We start from the raw sequence: 16,089 nt of genomic DNA, 5'->3' as shown, positions 1-16,089 counted from the left end.
AATGAGTTCAAAATAACCCCAGCCCACTTCTGTTCCACTTTATGCATCGATAAAGCGCTCACTCACTCACATGCCACGTGACGTCATAGTTTTGCATACGGCGCTCTCCCGCCAACAGGCTCCGAGCCCGCGCGCACCGCTGCCGCCGCTGGCAACACGCTCCTCTACTGGACAGGCGCGCTCCGGCGGCGCTGCCCAACACGACAAAGGGATCTGGCGGTTTTGAGTCTTGTGGTGCTTACGCACTAAAAATTAGTCAGCCATGGGTCTTAATATATAAAAAAAGCAGCTCCGAGCGCAATAAGGGCCGTGAAACTCAGATGTCTGAAAGATTCAGTTTCCTTCAATTATGTGAAGAAGGATGACCAGCGAAGCTGGGCACGTGCAGTCTGAGGAGTGCACGAAACGAAGTACGTTTGTTCGTAATTTGCAATTGAGCGTATTTGCCAGCGAATTAGCTGAATGAAACCTGGAAGGACGAGGGTTTTGTTCTGGCGGACAAACATGGCTTGCCCGTTTCCCTTTCAGCCGTAGGCATCTCACTGTCTGTGTAGCACGTACACCAATTCAAGCCGCTCGACCGCGGGGGACAGTAGCCAGATCGTTACGGGCCGTGAGACGCCCAGGACATACGAGCAAAACGGGCATGTCATCGGTTAACGCATCAGCCTGGCTGTAAGGGCTCACCCACGCCCCCACTTTCCCCCCACCCTTGCAGGTTGCAGGCATAACTTGCAACCGCGGTGATATGCGCGTGCTTGTGAAAGACACTGGCAAAAATTTCGCTTCGGGTTGCCGCAGAAATGTGCCCGCCGCCTTCTCTGAGTCGATGGCCCCACCTTGGGAAAAGACGTGTCACTATACTTCACCAAAAACTCCTTGACTGCCTTCAATCATCACTATACCTATCTTCGGCCGAAATGTTGAAATACATTTTGTTTTGTTTGTGATCTAACATGCACGAACTCGTGCAATGATCGTATGTGCTACATACGTACGCTATGTTCGTGGACTGTCTGTTCGAGCGACCGCGGAATTTCTTTTGTAGGTTGATGTCGGCGCCTTCTAGCTCGAAGTTTTCACTCTCCCACGAAAGGAAACAACGAAGAAAAACCGACAAAGGCCCAGACGGCGGCAGACTCCCGCGTCGTCACGTGCTGGTGCTTTCGCCTTCTTGAACAAAGGACCGAAAACGCCCCCGCCATTACTGCCGCGCGTTCCGTGTCCCCCGTTGAACGAGGAAACGAGGCAGGTTCGACACCAAACCCTTGGTGCCACTGTTACAACGAGAGGCCCTCCCCGCCGGCTGGAACAGCTGAAATCCCTGGAGCCGGCCATGCTGGTACGTAGTTCGAAAACTGTGCGCGCCTAGTGTGCCCGCGGCTTCCAAGCGAGCGATACTTGAATATTCAAACTGGTTCAAACCAATTAATTTAAACCGGTTCGAAGTGGCTTTGTTGATTGTTTGCAGTCACGAATTACGTTTGAGATGATGCAAGCACGCACAAGGTGTGCGTTGGTGCTAGGTCCATGTTCGCCTTACTCCCACGGAGAACAAAATGAGTAAACTTTTACTCCAATTTTACACCCTTTTTGCTCCCACTTCTGGTTCTACTTTACTTCCTTGAGGAGCATAATAAGGCCTCCAGATAGAAGAGCCATCGCAGCCGTCGCGGGTATATTTAAAGGCGCTGTGCCGCGCTCGTTATCGATGCACATCAGACTCGCACGCCTCCAGTGTGGCATTTACACATGCTGTAAAGGAGGACTGGAACGCAAGACCTACCTTTCGTATAAGGGACCTACCTTTCCATACTACCTTTGCCTTACGGCCTAGCAACGTTGGCCCAGGTGACATAAGCAAGCGCGAAACGGGCATTTGAGGACGGGATGCGGTGGGGAAACACAACACCGCGAAGAAATCAGCTTTATAAATTCTACTACGTTAAAAAGGTTGAAGAGAAGAGAAATCGGACAGCCAACCATCATACACCTACAAATGAACCGGTGCAATGCAAAGCGAATTTATCTGTGGCGAAGAGCATTTTCTGGGGCACTAACAGCAACAGCTGGGCCAGTGAGCGCAGTGAACCGCTTAAGAGCAGTTCTTATTTTTTTATATTCACATTTGACTACAATGAAATCATCATTACAGTTCGGGCGTTTGGAACCCATGCGCCATTCTGCGTGTCGTTTAGTTTATAATTTAAAAGAGAAAGCTGCTATTTCAACCACTGGCATAGCAATTTGCACATTCTAGCATACGCTACTGTACCATCCAACGCCTAAGACGATTATATTGAGTGTTTACACTGCGGAATTACTGCATGTGTATTCAATCTTGCAGTTGCCTGCCATCTCTACGGTGCTGACAGTCCTACAGGCATTTCCACTCGACGTATGGGACCTCAATAGCCGTAGGGAACCTCGAACAACTCAGACAACTTCGACGGGCCAGGACAGTAGCAAGCTTGGTTGGAGACTGCATGTGAACCTTGAAGGAAGAAGTCGACAAAGGCAGGAGCATAAGTTCGCCTTAAAAATGCACGACAACAAACCACCCTCCAGGAGATTGCAGATTGCAAATTCCAGTACGCATCGAAGCTCGACGGCTCGAAACCATCACGCTTTGGAAAAGATGCTCGCCGACTCTAATCAGTTTGTGGACCATATAAGCAAGCAAGTGCTCACCAATACCATAGCGGCAGCTACGCCTGTACCATCATTTCCTCGTAAAAAAGACCTGCTGCGCATTGCAGCCACCAAGAAGGTCACCACCGCCTTGCCAAAGCCCGATACACCTCCGCCAAAGGTCGTCAAACCCCCATGCGAAGATATCTCGTCTCTCCCGGCCAACAAGAAAAAAATTAGCTTCGCCGTGGCGGTATCTGTGAACAGCAGTCACATCAATAATCTCGGCGTTACGGCTACAAGCTCCGTACAAGAAGTGACTACTGCGCCAGCCCTGGACAGCAAAGGCTCGAGCACCGCTCCTTTTACGGAATCGAAGTTATATGGTTTGAAAATCGTTCCTACGAAGATTGACGGCAGCACTCCGAACTCCCATTCGGTACAAACAATGCCATCTATGCCTAGGTCAAACAAGACATCCACGAAGAGACGAAGGTTACTTCGTACTAAAACGAGGCCAACTAACTCAAGCAAACCGCGCCTCGGGCCCACTCGTGCGATCCTGGACCAGTCGCAACGGCCGAATGGTACTAAAGATGATGAGGTCTACTTGCGAACAACCTCTGCTCTAGCACCGGGACGCACTACCAATGCCACAAGACTTCGCCGCCGTAAGAAAAGGCCTAAACTCAACCTCTTCCAACCGAGAGGGCGCCAGCTGGCGGTAGACGTTTTTCAGAAGCGTCCCAAATCGGGAGACTGCCTCAGCGCCGAAACGCCGCGCCACGATGGACCGTGCCAGAACGGGACGGTCAACAGACCACGGAGACAGCAGCCGCAGAAAGATCAAATGACTGAATCTTCCGTGATGCGGCCGCGTGTGTATGGCGTTGACCTAGACTCGAAAGGAATCGAGCGAAGAGCACCGCTCATGGCACGGCCCGTCGATAGAGCCGGTGATCGTGATGTGTCCGAAGATCCAGTGATGGGTGAGTCGCACGAAAGTGATTACGACTATTCTCCAGAGTACCACGGGGGCCACTATTCAGACGAGTACCAAGAAAGCGGTAGCGACGAGCCTTCGCGGGAAGAAGACCGACGGGACAGCGGTTCAACGGAGTCCAATATTTCTCCAGAAACAGGGGACGGATCTCTTAACGACTCTAATTCAACTCGTCAAACGAAACAAAATGCCACGAGTACCGCCGAAGGACGGATAGTGGAAACTAATCCTTCGTTTAATGCCACAACTGCAACGCACCCCCGGACCACACTAGACTTGGCGAGCCAAAATGCGATACGGTTGGACACGCTCAGTGATCCGGCCGAAGGCTTCAAGCTATTGGTTGACGACAGCAACTCCTCGTACAGAACCGTACAGCAAAAGCCGCCAGAGCTGCCGGCGAAAATTCAGAACGGGGCTTCGCAAGTGAAGCCAGTTCCAGAAACCTCCCAAGCGGAGTCGGTGCTTACGGCAAGAGACAAAATTGATCGCAGCAGCAACCGTGTCAGTGAAGAGCTCCAGGATACGCCGAGTACTCAGCGGAACACCGGATACTCCCAGTTTTTCAGGTAGGGCAATAGCTGCAGAAGCACCGCAACCTTCGTAAGATTTCGTAAGGATTGGTTTCGTGTTTTCTCTGACAAAGCATGTTGAAGCGTAAGTGCAACACAAGAAATACATCAAGCAAATAATGAATACTTTCCCCAACGATGTCCGAAGTTCATATTTCGCGGCAATCGTTTGCCGATTGCGACGACAGAGGGCACTGCGTGTTAAGCAAAATTGTACGTGTACCACCAACGCCTCGTACGCGTTTTTGTCCTTTTTTTCTGCAAAGAGAGGCTAGTGGGCAGGGGGTGTCAACTAGTTTTTGCTGTAGGAGACTAACCATGGCGTATTCCCGTACAAGAAACGCGGAAATAAGACAGACAAAACCAAAAATATCCTTTAGCGTGAGCTTCACACACCGGAGAGCTGCCTAGAGGTAAAGCCAACTTTTGCAAGCTTACAATGTTTCTTACGAAATGTGCCAAAAGGGGGAAATAAATAAAAGAGCACCGCTACTATAATATGGTTAATGTCCTATCGTTTAGGGACTTGGCGATTCCTTCCGTAGCCTGCCAAATACATACGACGACAATCTGAAGATATTTTACAGTTACAGATATTTTACCGCCCAGAAACACAAAATCAGCACTAGAAGATCTTGAGAAAAGCCTTAGCACGGCTCTTAAGCATTCCCCGCATGCACAACTCATAATTTGTGAGTAAGCTATAAACCAGAGCCGTAGTATGAAGCCACAAGAATGGTTGGAGTATGCATTTGCATGACGTTGCCCAAATGGCCCCTCACAGGAATTGCTTTGAGCATTTGGTAGGCGTGTAGCAAAGAGGGGGCTTAGTTGTTTTATTTAGCACGCATGACAGTGGTCTCAGCGCACACATATTCTAAACCCAGCGGGAATTATCACATCCCTGACCTTGAACTTGTTTTGTTATTTGCGCAGCTTTGCCGAGGTGCCAGCACCTGGACAACACCGCTTTGGCTACAGGAAAGGCAACGGGGAACACTTTACCGGTAGACTGGAACTGGCTAAGGGACCACACGTCAAATCTGTGGTTGTGTGGGGCGACAGAAAGGGGGGATACGGCAAACACATTTGGGACTACAACCACAAAGACTAATCTTGCCAATATGCATGTCACATGACGCTTGTTGTGCCCTGTTCCTGTGCACGAAGAAAGTGGAGGTCATGTTATAGCTGCCATGAAACTACTGTACTCATCATGATTGAAGACTTCTGTCTTTAATTTGAATTGTTCAAATATTCTTCAAAAAATGTGAGCACAAAAAAAAAGAGTAAGAAAATTACACCATATTTCAAACAAAAATAAACCACAGCATATTTCTCTTCAAATTATAATGAAGCTCAGGATGTCATGTCTTTATGGCTCCCTCTCTCTATATCTTTGCATTTCTTGTATCCCCGAGTGTGTGCGTTGCAACGAAATGCTGGCCAGCCCGTCCAGCCAGCATAACGTCTTGACTAAATGTAGTTTTCAAGGCACCTCCCCAAGCCCTCTTGAATCCTTGGCAATAGGGTAACAAATGTGCGTGCTCTCATAATAATAGTTTAGCTTCAGTTTAACGGAAGCTATGCCAGTTGCTTACAGAACAAACTGTCACACGTCTTCATTCAAAGCAATTTGCATATGAATGCCAAGTACATTTAGGCCACACCATTTGCTTTTTCCCTGCATGTTAAAGTGAATAAAGAAGGACCAAGCAACCCCATCTACACACAAAAATTTGTTCCAGGAGTTCATTCGGAACTCACATTTCTTGTTTCGTTGCACACAGTAGAACAAGAAAGGAAGACATGCCAGTGTTGCGTGAAGATCATTACTGATGCTAAATAAAGCTTCGCACTCCACACACCAGGAAGCTCCACGCACTTCAGAGACACTCTAGTGAAATCACTGTGGCTACATTGTACAACTTAACCGACGTAATCTATTACTCGACGGTCAAGCACATGTCTAAAGCCCTAGTTAATCTTTAAAGTGTAGGGGAACGAAAAACACCTAGCATTTGCGACCACAGAACCTACTAACGTTTTGATGTAACACTGTTTTAGCAAATGTTTTCACAATAACTCGGCCTTCAGAACTTTCATTTTTGTCTTTTTGGAGTTAATAAAAGCTTTTTGGTTGTTCAAGCATGACTTGTGCAAAATAAACTTTCTAACAATTTACTGAACCTAGGCTTGCAGCCAACCAGTGTGTCATCATAGCCAGTGTCATCAAATTAGCCAGGAGAGTGGTAGGAGAGAAACAGCACTTTAATATGTACCTTTCTCATTACAAATGCACATAAGTCGGCCTGAAAAACTGACAGCAGGACCTGCACACTGTAGTCTTGCATCTGGTGAGGTAGACAATTATGACAACTGGCTACAGTGTGCCTTTAAATCACGACAATTTTATAACAATCTGTGATGTTACTCCGTGCACTAATTTCAGGTTGCTTTCGACTATGAGTGCACTCCTCTACATGTTTGCTCCTACAAAAATAACAAAGTTATAAGTCCAAATTCCAGCCATGGCAGTCTTTCTAGAGAAGGCTGGAAAGAAAAATGCCCCTGTGTACCGCTATAAAGTGCACGTTAGAACATCCGAAGGTGGCCCAATTGTTATTTCTGGGCCCTCAACTACGGAGTACTGCACAGCCCTGGTCACGCAGTAACAAGACAGTACAAGAAACGGCCCTTCCTATGGCAGCCAGGTAATGTCACAAGCTTAAACTAGCAACATCTGTCGCGAGACAAGAAACTGCACAGCCCTGGAATGAATGTGGCCGCTATCATTTTGTCTATTAGATGCCACTACCCTCTCCTTCGCAATCGCAGCTACGAAGCTTTGTAGTGCGCTTTCTTTTTCATTGTGACACTATCTGGCCATTCACCTACGTTTTCCTTAGTGGCCCATTTCGCCTCGTATATATATTCTTGCTCCGTGGCCCTGGTGCCGCTCTGACACGCTTAGCCAAAATGTAAACACCTTTCCTTCCCCATTGACGGATTACCGGTAAGCCCCACACAATGCATCAGGTGATCGAGACACTCAAGCTGCCTGTTTGCAAAGATAGTTTGTAGAAGAATAGCCACAAGTGACAAACCCAGCCACCTGCTCACACTACCAGTACTGGTTGGGGGGCAATTCATTGTTCCATTGCAGAACTGATTGTGAGGCAAACTGGGTATGACCGTCTTCCGTTTTATTTTTTCCTTTACAATGTCTTCAAGTTAGGTTACACAAATATCGCGCCAATGCACTGACAGCACTGGGGGGATAGGAAGGGACCGGCCAAAAAAGCCCAGGATGAAATATGACGGAGTTTCGCATAACACGCGTCAATGGGTGCAGCAAAACTCCAGTTTCAATGCCGCAAACTACTCTTAGCTTTTTTGACAATGGAATGAGGATAACACGCTTTGTCAGTTCTTGCTGTATTGAGGATGTCACTGGCCTCATTTTTCTCGACACAGTGTTAAACACGTTCGATGAGAGACTTGCAACCTGGTTCCTCACTTTGTGAGTTGAGCGCTGCTGAGTGACCGCGCAATCTGCAGCTGGCAGGTGGACCGGGCAGTGACCTTGCGTGCCCTGGACGTCTGCAGGCTGCTGAGGGCAAGGACGAGCTGGTGGGACATGAGGAGGGGCATGCTCCGCACCAGCTGCGGTACCAGCCCGAGCGGCGCGAACTGAAGCACACGGTGCGACTCCTCGCCCGCGCACAGCACGATCTGCTCAAACAGCAGCAAGGGGAACACCGAGCGCTGGCTGATGACCGAGTCCGAGGCAATGGCCATGAGCAGCCTCATGGTGTCCGCCACGGCCTTGCTCAGCGGGTCCAGCGACCGGTAGTCCTCCTCCGAGTGGCACTGCAGCGCAAAGGGCGTGTCGTCGAGGAGCTCCGAGTCGTTGAGGCCCCGCCGTATCTTGCTGGGCCGCATCCGCTTAGACTCGTCCATGGCTTCCTCGAGCTCCATGTCCCAGTACGGCCGCTTGTGGCCTCCCCGTTGCGTGCCGAGGATCGGGGATGTGGTCCGCACCTGCAAGGCGGCGAACGTGCTTAGAACCACGAGCCTGGCCAGGGCGGAGCCTCGAGGCTCGGTGAGGAAGTCCTGCCGCGTCTCCCAGAGGAGGTAGTTGGGAAGAACTTGCGTCAGCAGGGCGAGAGCACACTGCTCGATGTCGATGTGGAAGAGGCCGAAAGAGAGGTCGACGGCCCGGTGGAGGTCTTCGAGGTGGTCGTGCTTCAAAGCCTGGCGCACGAGCGTGTCGCTGAACCACTGGGGGCCGCCGACGCACATCAGTGTGTCGAGGTTCTGGATCGCACGCAGGTCGATCCAGCCCCTCGAGTGAGCCACGCTGAACACCTGGTCCATGACTTCCCACAGGGGGGTTTTGGCCGTCAGGCCATGCGAAGTCACCTGGATCTGCTGCGGTGGGTGCAGGTCGTACATCATCTTCTTTATGATGTTCGACATGAGCATCGAACGCTCCTTGTACGAGAGATTCTGCTCCTGCGAGCTCAGGCGTTCTCCACCGGCCTCTGCACTGACGACAGTGTCGGAGGCAAGTGGGGTCATGAACTGCTGCAGCATGTTCATCGGCTTCAGCCGCTCCTCGTGGTGAAGGACGTTGATGTAGCTGCACAGCCAGGCAGATATGCAGATGGGAAGGCAGCACATGCGGCTTTTGACATTATCCAGGATCATCTTCACAGTGTCCGTTGAAACGGCCCCGTGCTCCCAGGCTACCAGGATCTCCTTGATGGCCATCGGGGCGTTCACACACACCTCATGCCACTTGGCCTGGTTGCCCTTGAAATCAGGGCTGTTGCTCATGAACTGCTCCAAGAGCAGGTCGACCTTGGCAGGGTCGCAGCTCGCCAGCATCTTTTCTGGACAGTTGTACCTTTTGCCCTCCGCGAGACATTCGGGCACCCATGTTGCAAAGAAGGAGTCCTTCGTTTCTTCATTGAAGATCATGGAGTGGATCCCGTAATTCTGGGCAATGTGGCACAACATCAGGAAAGTGATGTCAAACAGAAGTGCTCTCGTCTGCGCATTCTTGGTGGCTTCGCCGCTGATTTGCTTGTTATACTCGTTGAACTTGATCAACTTCTTCACAAAGCTGTTCAGCTTCCCAGTGGCTGCAGCAGCGGAGAGGATCAGCTCAAAGCTCTTGCCAGTGATGATGTGGCAAAGGATGCCCAACAGGCCGTCTTGGTTTTTAGAGTAATCAGAGTCTAGCGTTTTAAGGATGCTCGTGACAGTGGGCTCTGCGCGGAGAATCAGCGTAGCTCCTGCTTGCGACGTCTGCTGGTCTGGCCTCGGCAGGTTCTGCTTCTGTGTGTTGGCCTGCCTGCGATGCATCAGGGCCTTGGCCTGTGTTTCACTCAGAAGCTCGACCCTTTGGAGCTCGTTCAAAAGGTACTGCAGGCAGTCGCAGTGGCACTTGGAATCGGTGAGATCGAGCAGGGGCGTGTAGTTGAGCAGCTGCATCAGCCCAGCCTCCAGCTCCTCTTCCCACTGCCGGTCGTCCTTCCGGGCACTGCGTATCTTCAGAAGCAGCTGCGGCACCTTGAGGAAGGTGAAGGCGGCCCACTTGAGGTCCTCGATGCTTCCGTTAGCCATCCCCATGAAGCCTGCTCGGATTATCTCGCAGTACAGCTCTGCTGACGACAGGTTCAGCAGCTTCTTCAGGAGCAGCAGGTGGTCCACCGTGCCTTGGATGTCGCTCGCGGGGTTCAGGACGGCCTCGATTGCGACGTTGGCGTTGAGGCTGCACACGAGCGGCTGCTTGGGCACCCGGCCGCTGACGCAGGAAGACAGCGAAATCTTGGGCATGTCGTCCACCAGCCGGACCAAGTTAAGAGCTCCCTCCAACGTGTCCTTGGGGATGCTAAAGGCCTGCGATTGGCCCAGCTTCGTTTCCAGATCTTGTTGCTTCTGCACCAGCTGCGCGTAGATGGCCGGCTCTTCGTGCTTGCCGATGTACAGGAGCGACTTGAGAAACGTGGACTCGCTGAAGAAGGAGAGCGACTCGCAGGCCTTCTCCAGGATGAGCCCGTGCTCCGTGCTCTGCTTGAGCTCGACGATCTTGCCGATGGAGTGGCACATGCACAGATAGAGCCAGTGAGTGACGCCGACTATGGCCTTGCAAAGGGCGATGCATTCTTCTTCGTTTCCGTGGCAGGTGATCTTGGCCTGTATGCTGTACAGCAGCTGCAACAGGCTGAGGATGCAGGGAGGCTTGAAGAAGGACTGAAACCGGCCGATGCTCGACAGCACAGCTCCGTAAGACACCACTTGGGCGCTCAGACAATGCGTGAGATACGAGAGGAACAGGTTGTTAGGTCCGGGACCCACGAGGGCTTCCTGAAGGATGCAGTCGGCGAGATCGTACACGTCCCCGCTCACGCCTCGTGGGAGAACATTTTTGATGTTAATGCCCCACCTCACGTCAGTCCATCTCTCCCTCCACGCTTGCAGAAGTAGCGACTTGATGCTGCTCGTCTTGCTCGTATCCATTGTGACAAAACGATAATAATCAACACCAGCACAACCAATTTGCAGACTCAGCACCACGTTAAAGTTACAAAGGGTCTGACTTATCGCTGTAAGCGCACAGGCAAATGTTAAACACTTTCGCGGTGGAATGCTCGTGCACGGGATAAACTTTCAGCGTCGCCGCTTGAACGCGCCATGTTTACGCCGGTTTTCGCATGCAGGCTATGGCTATGGCACAGGCTATGGCACAAAGTTGGTTCGATTGTATAACTTGTAAACTATTTTAAGCCACAAATTTAAACTGCTCACACAATTAAGCTGCATTTTATTTTTAATTTATGCACACACTGCTATATATTTTGATTGTCTCACTTTACATTTTAATGATGATGCTAGGAATGTATTGTATTTATTGCACAAAAACAAGAAAGGAAGGTCCACCAACAGGCGTAAATTGTCTCGCCTAGGGGCGGACACCGGAACGCCTGATGGTGTAGGGGAGGTGGGATAGGGAGGAAAGAGTACATAGGAATAGGGGGATAGGGTAGAGGGCTAACATAAATATATCAAACATGGGCAAGAATAACCTATATACAACGTTAGGTGAATGAGAAAAAAAAAACCAAAAAAAACGAAACACTAGACAAATAAAAACACAAAAAAAACGAAACACTAGACAAATAAATAAATATCAAAATACAGGGCACATTTTCGAACTTTTGTATGACGTTTTCATATCCATGCCGTTGATAATTTCTAGTAGAAGGTTCCGGTGCCACGAAACTAGAATTTTATTTACCACTGTGAAAAGAGCTAAGGTCGAATTTCCAGTTAAACATAGTTTATCACCTACAAAGGCAGAAATTAACTACACATTAACTACTTTTACCGGGGCTTTGCTGTTATTTTCAAGGTTATAACTTGGTTCTACGTTTTTCGTGTCGGCGTCCTCACGACGAAATGAGTTGCACGCGTTTTTCCTTGTGCATTATTTTTATGATTCAAGCACTCTAGAATTCGTTGCAGCTGATGAGAATTGACCGTGCACCGACAACGGTACAAGACCGTACTCGGCCAGCCGCACACGCTTCCAATGCACTTGCCGCTCTGTGTGCGGCTCAATGTTACACATGATTTCATCACCAGAGATGTGCCGCTTTTGTGTTTTTCGGAAAACTGTTCGGACGAACGCATCGAAGTCATCTCCACGGTGTTCTCTGGGATCGCACGTGCAAATAGGCTTGACGAAACGGCCGGCGGTGTAGTGTAGCTATGTACGCGAAGAAAAATTTGGCCCTGAAGCTTTTCGAGCTCCGGAGCCCAATGCTACACCGAGGGATCAATGCCGCCGACTGCGCTAAGGATGTGGTGTTAAAACCAGAGACGGAACACTAATCTTCACGGTCTACATCAACCGCGAGATCATTAAAGAGAGACATTGATAACTTCGCGCGAGAGCATGGGGGATACAATAACAAAGCACTCCAGTGGTTATAGTCGGCGACTTTAATGTTGACGTTGCCAAACCCAACGAGAAGGATTTGTTTCTGTCGTTTGTTAAGGGCAACTTCGGGTTGACCTGCTACAACGGAACGACCGCAATCAACCAACCACGCACTACAAATCATGTTTGGATTTAGCGTATAGCTTGTCCAACAATCTAGCAAAAAATGCGGTGAACTTATCACGGTCTACCGCGACGACCACAAAGCGATTATCACTACCATTCCGTAACGTTAGAATATAATGCACCCCATGAACAGGTGCATTGATTTTGCAACAGCTTCGGAACCCTCACACAATTCTTTTGGAACCCTCGCACAAAATTTCACTTGAAAGATGATTATGTAAATCATGAAGTGGCCTAAAAAAAGTGCGCGCCAATCCATCCTGTGAAGGTAGTTGGAAAGTGAAGCTGGAAACGACACCCACAACGATTGCGATGTCACTTGAATTCACACACGTGGCTCTACAAAGTGAAACCAGAGACAAGTGAAATGCACTTAAGCACACCCTTTATTACTTCAAAGAGATATTCTTTTCTAAGGTTAAATATCAATGCATGATTCATGAATGGTGGTTGGTTGAGTTGTATTGGTGAAGCACTGAGCGGAAACTCTTTTTTTATATATAAAATTAAAGGAAGCTCAAACCCAGTGTTAGGCGATCTCACTTCTCCGTCTCTGCCACAGCCGACGGAGGCGACGGGATCGGTGGCAGGGACGGAGAAGTGAGATGCCATGCGTTGGTATGATTTTCCTTTAATTTCTATAACTCCTAGCGCATGCGCAAGGCGCGAACACGGCCGCTACACGTGCCGTGGGCGGAGCGCACAGCGGCGCGAGAGGTCGCGTGACTCTATGACGTGGCATTCAGCGAAAACGCAGGGGGTAAACCCGCAGATGTGCTCGGTGAGTGCATCGTCGGTCTCCCCCGTTTCCGCGTGGGCTCGTAGGTTTATCGTTAAGACAACGGGCTCTCACTCTGTTTTTCTATATATATATATTCGTTCGAGGTTCGATTCCTGACGGTGCCAGTAACTTTTTTTTATTTGTTCGCGGGAGTTTTCTGTTGACGCCAAAGGTCGCGACAGAACCCTTGGGGTGCAGAGGTAAAAAGCTTTGCTTTAACAACGCTTGTGTCCCTGCAATGCGTGTCTCTAGAAACACTCCCCAAATGGTACGAGGATGAGACAAGACACGTGATGAAAAGGACTTCAAGCAATCTGTCTTAGCACGATTTAAAACGACCTGAATAATTGCAACGTGCATTACAGTGTGAGTAATGAAGTCGTGTAAAAACTGACGTGCGATCCATATAATCGCCATGATGATGAACTAGTCATTCCTCCTTCAGCAAAACCGACGGTTGGGCTAGTTGGTTCTGGTACATTGTTAAACAGCACTTGAGGGCAAGGGTGATAGAAGAGCGGACATTTTTCCTTCCCCTACTTGAAGTATTACAGTCATGATGTGCAAAACGCTGTTTTCTTGAACCATCCGCGCTCTTACCTTGACCTGGCAAAATCGCGCGACACATTTCTGCGTCGTCGCTTTCTCATACATGAAATGATGACACACCAACTTAGTGCCACAGCTCCGGCGACAGTTGCACCAACCAGGCGGTCCCTTGCAAATGTAACAACACCGCGTACACGGTCGCCGTTCTTCTGTGTTTTTCGTCCCGAGTCACGGCGGCAGAATTAGAGCAAGACTTGGTCCACTTCTCGAGCGCAAAATGTCGCTCGCTTCGTAACTGCAGTGAAGAAAACGCCTGGCGCCAAGATAGCGGCCGCTTTCTTTGAAGTGTTTAGCCGGCCGGAAAGCTCCGCCCCAGAACGCGACTAGCGAGGTAGGCAGAGTCGACCTAACAAACCGACCGCTTGGAATCTTTCGGCTCCGAGTCGGCTCGAGCGGCTCAGGCGAGCGGGCTTTGTGGTTCCTTTTCGGATATGTTGACCAGTTGCAAAGAGGGTGGTTGGAGGTGGTTGTAGAAGTCTTGGAGGGAAGGAGGAGGGGGGGGGGGGGGCAGGAATTGGCGGTGACATAACTTCTTTTTCGTTACGCCGCCATGGATTTTCATTTGACACTTTCTGAATAACAGCCACCAAGGCACTTTTTTTTTTTTTTGCAATTTGGTCCGAATGTCCGAAAAGGAACCCATTGTACCCAAGGATATGGGTTCGACTCCTGACCCGGCGGCCGTTTCTCTGCCTGAAGCGAAAAGCGAAAACGCCGTGCGTCGAGCTTTCGGCGCACGTTAAAGATCCCCAGGTGGTAAAAAGTAATCATCCACTACTGCGCGCGAAGCCGGCCTATTCTGAATTTTCTAAAAAATAGCCGCAAAGACTCGGCGTGATTCCGCATTTTAACATCTGTAAATATGGGAAGCAGCTCTGAACGGAAAACTATTATGCCGAAAATGGAGTAAGACCACGGGTAAAGGAATAATGCGGGAAACAAAGAGGCCAGACGTGATCAACAGAAGCTTGTCAGTAGGAAGAGGGTGGGGAACAAACATTTATTTGAACAAGAAAGTATTGGGACAGGGATGTGGTGAGCCTCCCATGTCCAGGAGGCCGCGAGCCTGCGCTGAATCCAGGCCTCGTTTCACTAAGGTTTCCTGTTAGAAAAAAAAAAAATAATGCGCCAAACGACAGTGTACCAAAAAACTTCCCAGCAACAAAACGCCTGTGTAACAGGCTTTTGCTTCGCCCAGAGCAAGCGACGTAATGGCGGGGCAGCGGACTACCAGTTCCTCCTGCAGTTAATTTCGAACACCGTTCTTTCACTGGGAGCGACAGCGCTGAGAAAAATAAGCTTCACGCGTGCGTGATGGACGACCTGTTATGAGTTGCGTAGCTTCGTTCACCATCGGCTTCTCTTACTTTTTTTAATTTTGCAGATGATGGTCACGTGTCACAGAAGCCGAGTGGCTTCAGCGGCGGCAGCACGTCGTTTTCATTAACGCAAGAACCCACGCATTTAAGAAGGTCACGCATCTCGGGGGAGAAACGAGGCGGGCACGGAGGGGGAGTGGAAGGGGACCTTGGCCGCGGAAGCGTGTATACGTACACACACACACGATAAGCGCACCGACCGGGCCACTACCCTCCCCAGGCATCGCTGCGCACTGAGTGACTGCATCGAGAGGCCAGCAGTCGCGGGCCGCCGCCGGGTGACCGCTGCAGGAAGTCAACAACCGGGGCAGGGCCCGTTTCTCTCGATAAGGCCAACGCCGGCACGCACGCCACCACGGGCGAAGAAGCGGACGATGCAGGGAAGGTCGTTTGCTTTTTCGGCCTCGGCTTCGGCACTCCGTCAACCGTCGACCGACCCTGAGGCCATGCCTTCGCGCTGCAGATTCGCTGGCTGAACAGCACGCGGATCTCCAGACGTCGCATCACGTCTCAAGACATCACAAATGAGTTACTTCACTCGAACGGTACACTGGATACTGTCAGGAACATTCCAGAAACGTGGGACTTAGCACACAGCAGGGTTTCACCTTGACTACGGTCACGGCGATAATACTTTCTGTAAATGTCTAAAATTTTGCGTAATTTTTCGTAAAAATTAAGTCGCTGCCAGTGGAGAAATTCCCGATGACTTCCATCTCCCTGGAACGTAGCAGCTCAATCTCGCAAGCTTCGTATAGCATACAAAGCAAGATTTCGTCTTCAATGACTAGTGCTTGAGAATAACTTTTCCCCAATAACTTCTAAAGACGGTAACAATCTGGAAAGCATACAGTTGGGTCTTATTTTTTACACTGGCATCGGCCGCCCTTCCAGTTGATTGAGCTCCTCAGCGAACACATAAAAAACTGGTTACCGTCTTCGGAAACAAACCAAACTGCGTCACGAGGACGCGA

At 50.0% G+C, this 16,089-nt stretch overlaps 2 protein-coding genes across 2 annotated transcripts; one reads left to right on the top strand and one right to left on the bottom strand.

Moving 5' to 3' along the window:
- The first annotated feature begins 3,406 nt into the window (after positions 1-3,406).
- Positions 3,407-5,971, top strand: LOC144153031 (uncharacterized). Its single transcript, XM_077684664.1, has 2 exons — positions 3,407-4,203; positions 5,143-5,971. Exons 1-2 carry the CDS (start codon positions 3,482-3,484, stop codon positions 5,318-5,320), a joined length of 900 nt encoding a protein of 299 aa, XP_077540790.1. The 5' UTR covers positions 3,407-3,481; the 3' UTR covers positions 5,321-5,971.
- A 1,424-nt stretch (positions 5,972-7,395) lies between these two features.
- Med24 (mediator complex subunit 24) lies at positions 7,396-10,941 on the bottom strand. Its single transcript, XM_077684663.1, has one exon. The coding sequence runs from the start codon at positions 10,735-10,737 to the stop codon at positions 7,723-7,725; it is 3,015 nt and encodes a 1,004-aa protein (XP_077540789.1). The 5' UTR covers positions 10,738-10,941; the 3' UTR covers positions 7,396-7,722.
- Positions 10,942-16,089: the final 5,148 nt, after the last annotated feature.

The sequence above is a fragment of the Haemaphysalis longicornis genome, unplaced genomic scaffold, assembly GCF_048455015.1.
Source record: "Haemaphysalis longicornis isolate Haplotype H1 unplaced genomic scaffold, Haemaphysalis longicornis Haplotype H1 scaffold_9, whole genome shotgun sequence".
Lineage (NCBI taxonomy): Eukaryota > Metazoa > Arthropoda > Arachnida > Ixodida > Ixodidae > Haemaphysalis > Haemaphysalis longicornis.
The sequence above is the reverse complement of the archived record's forward strand: the minus strand, read 5'-3'. Positions and strand labels throughout refer to the sequence as shown.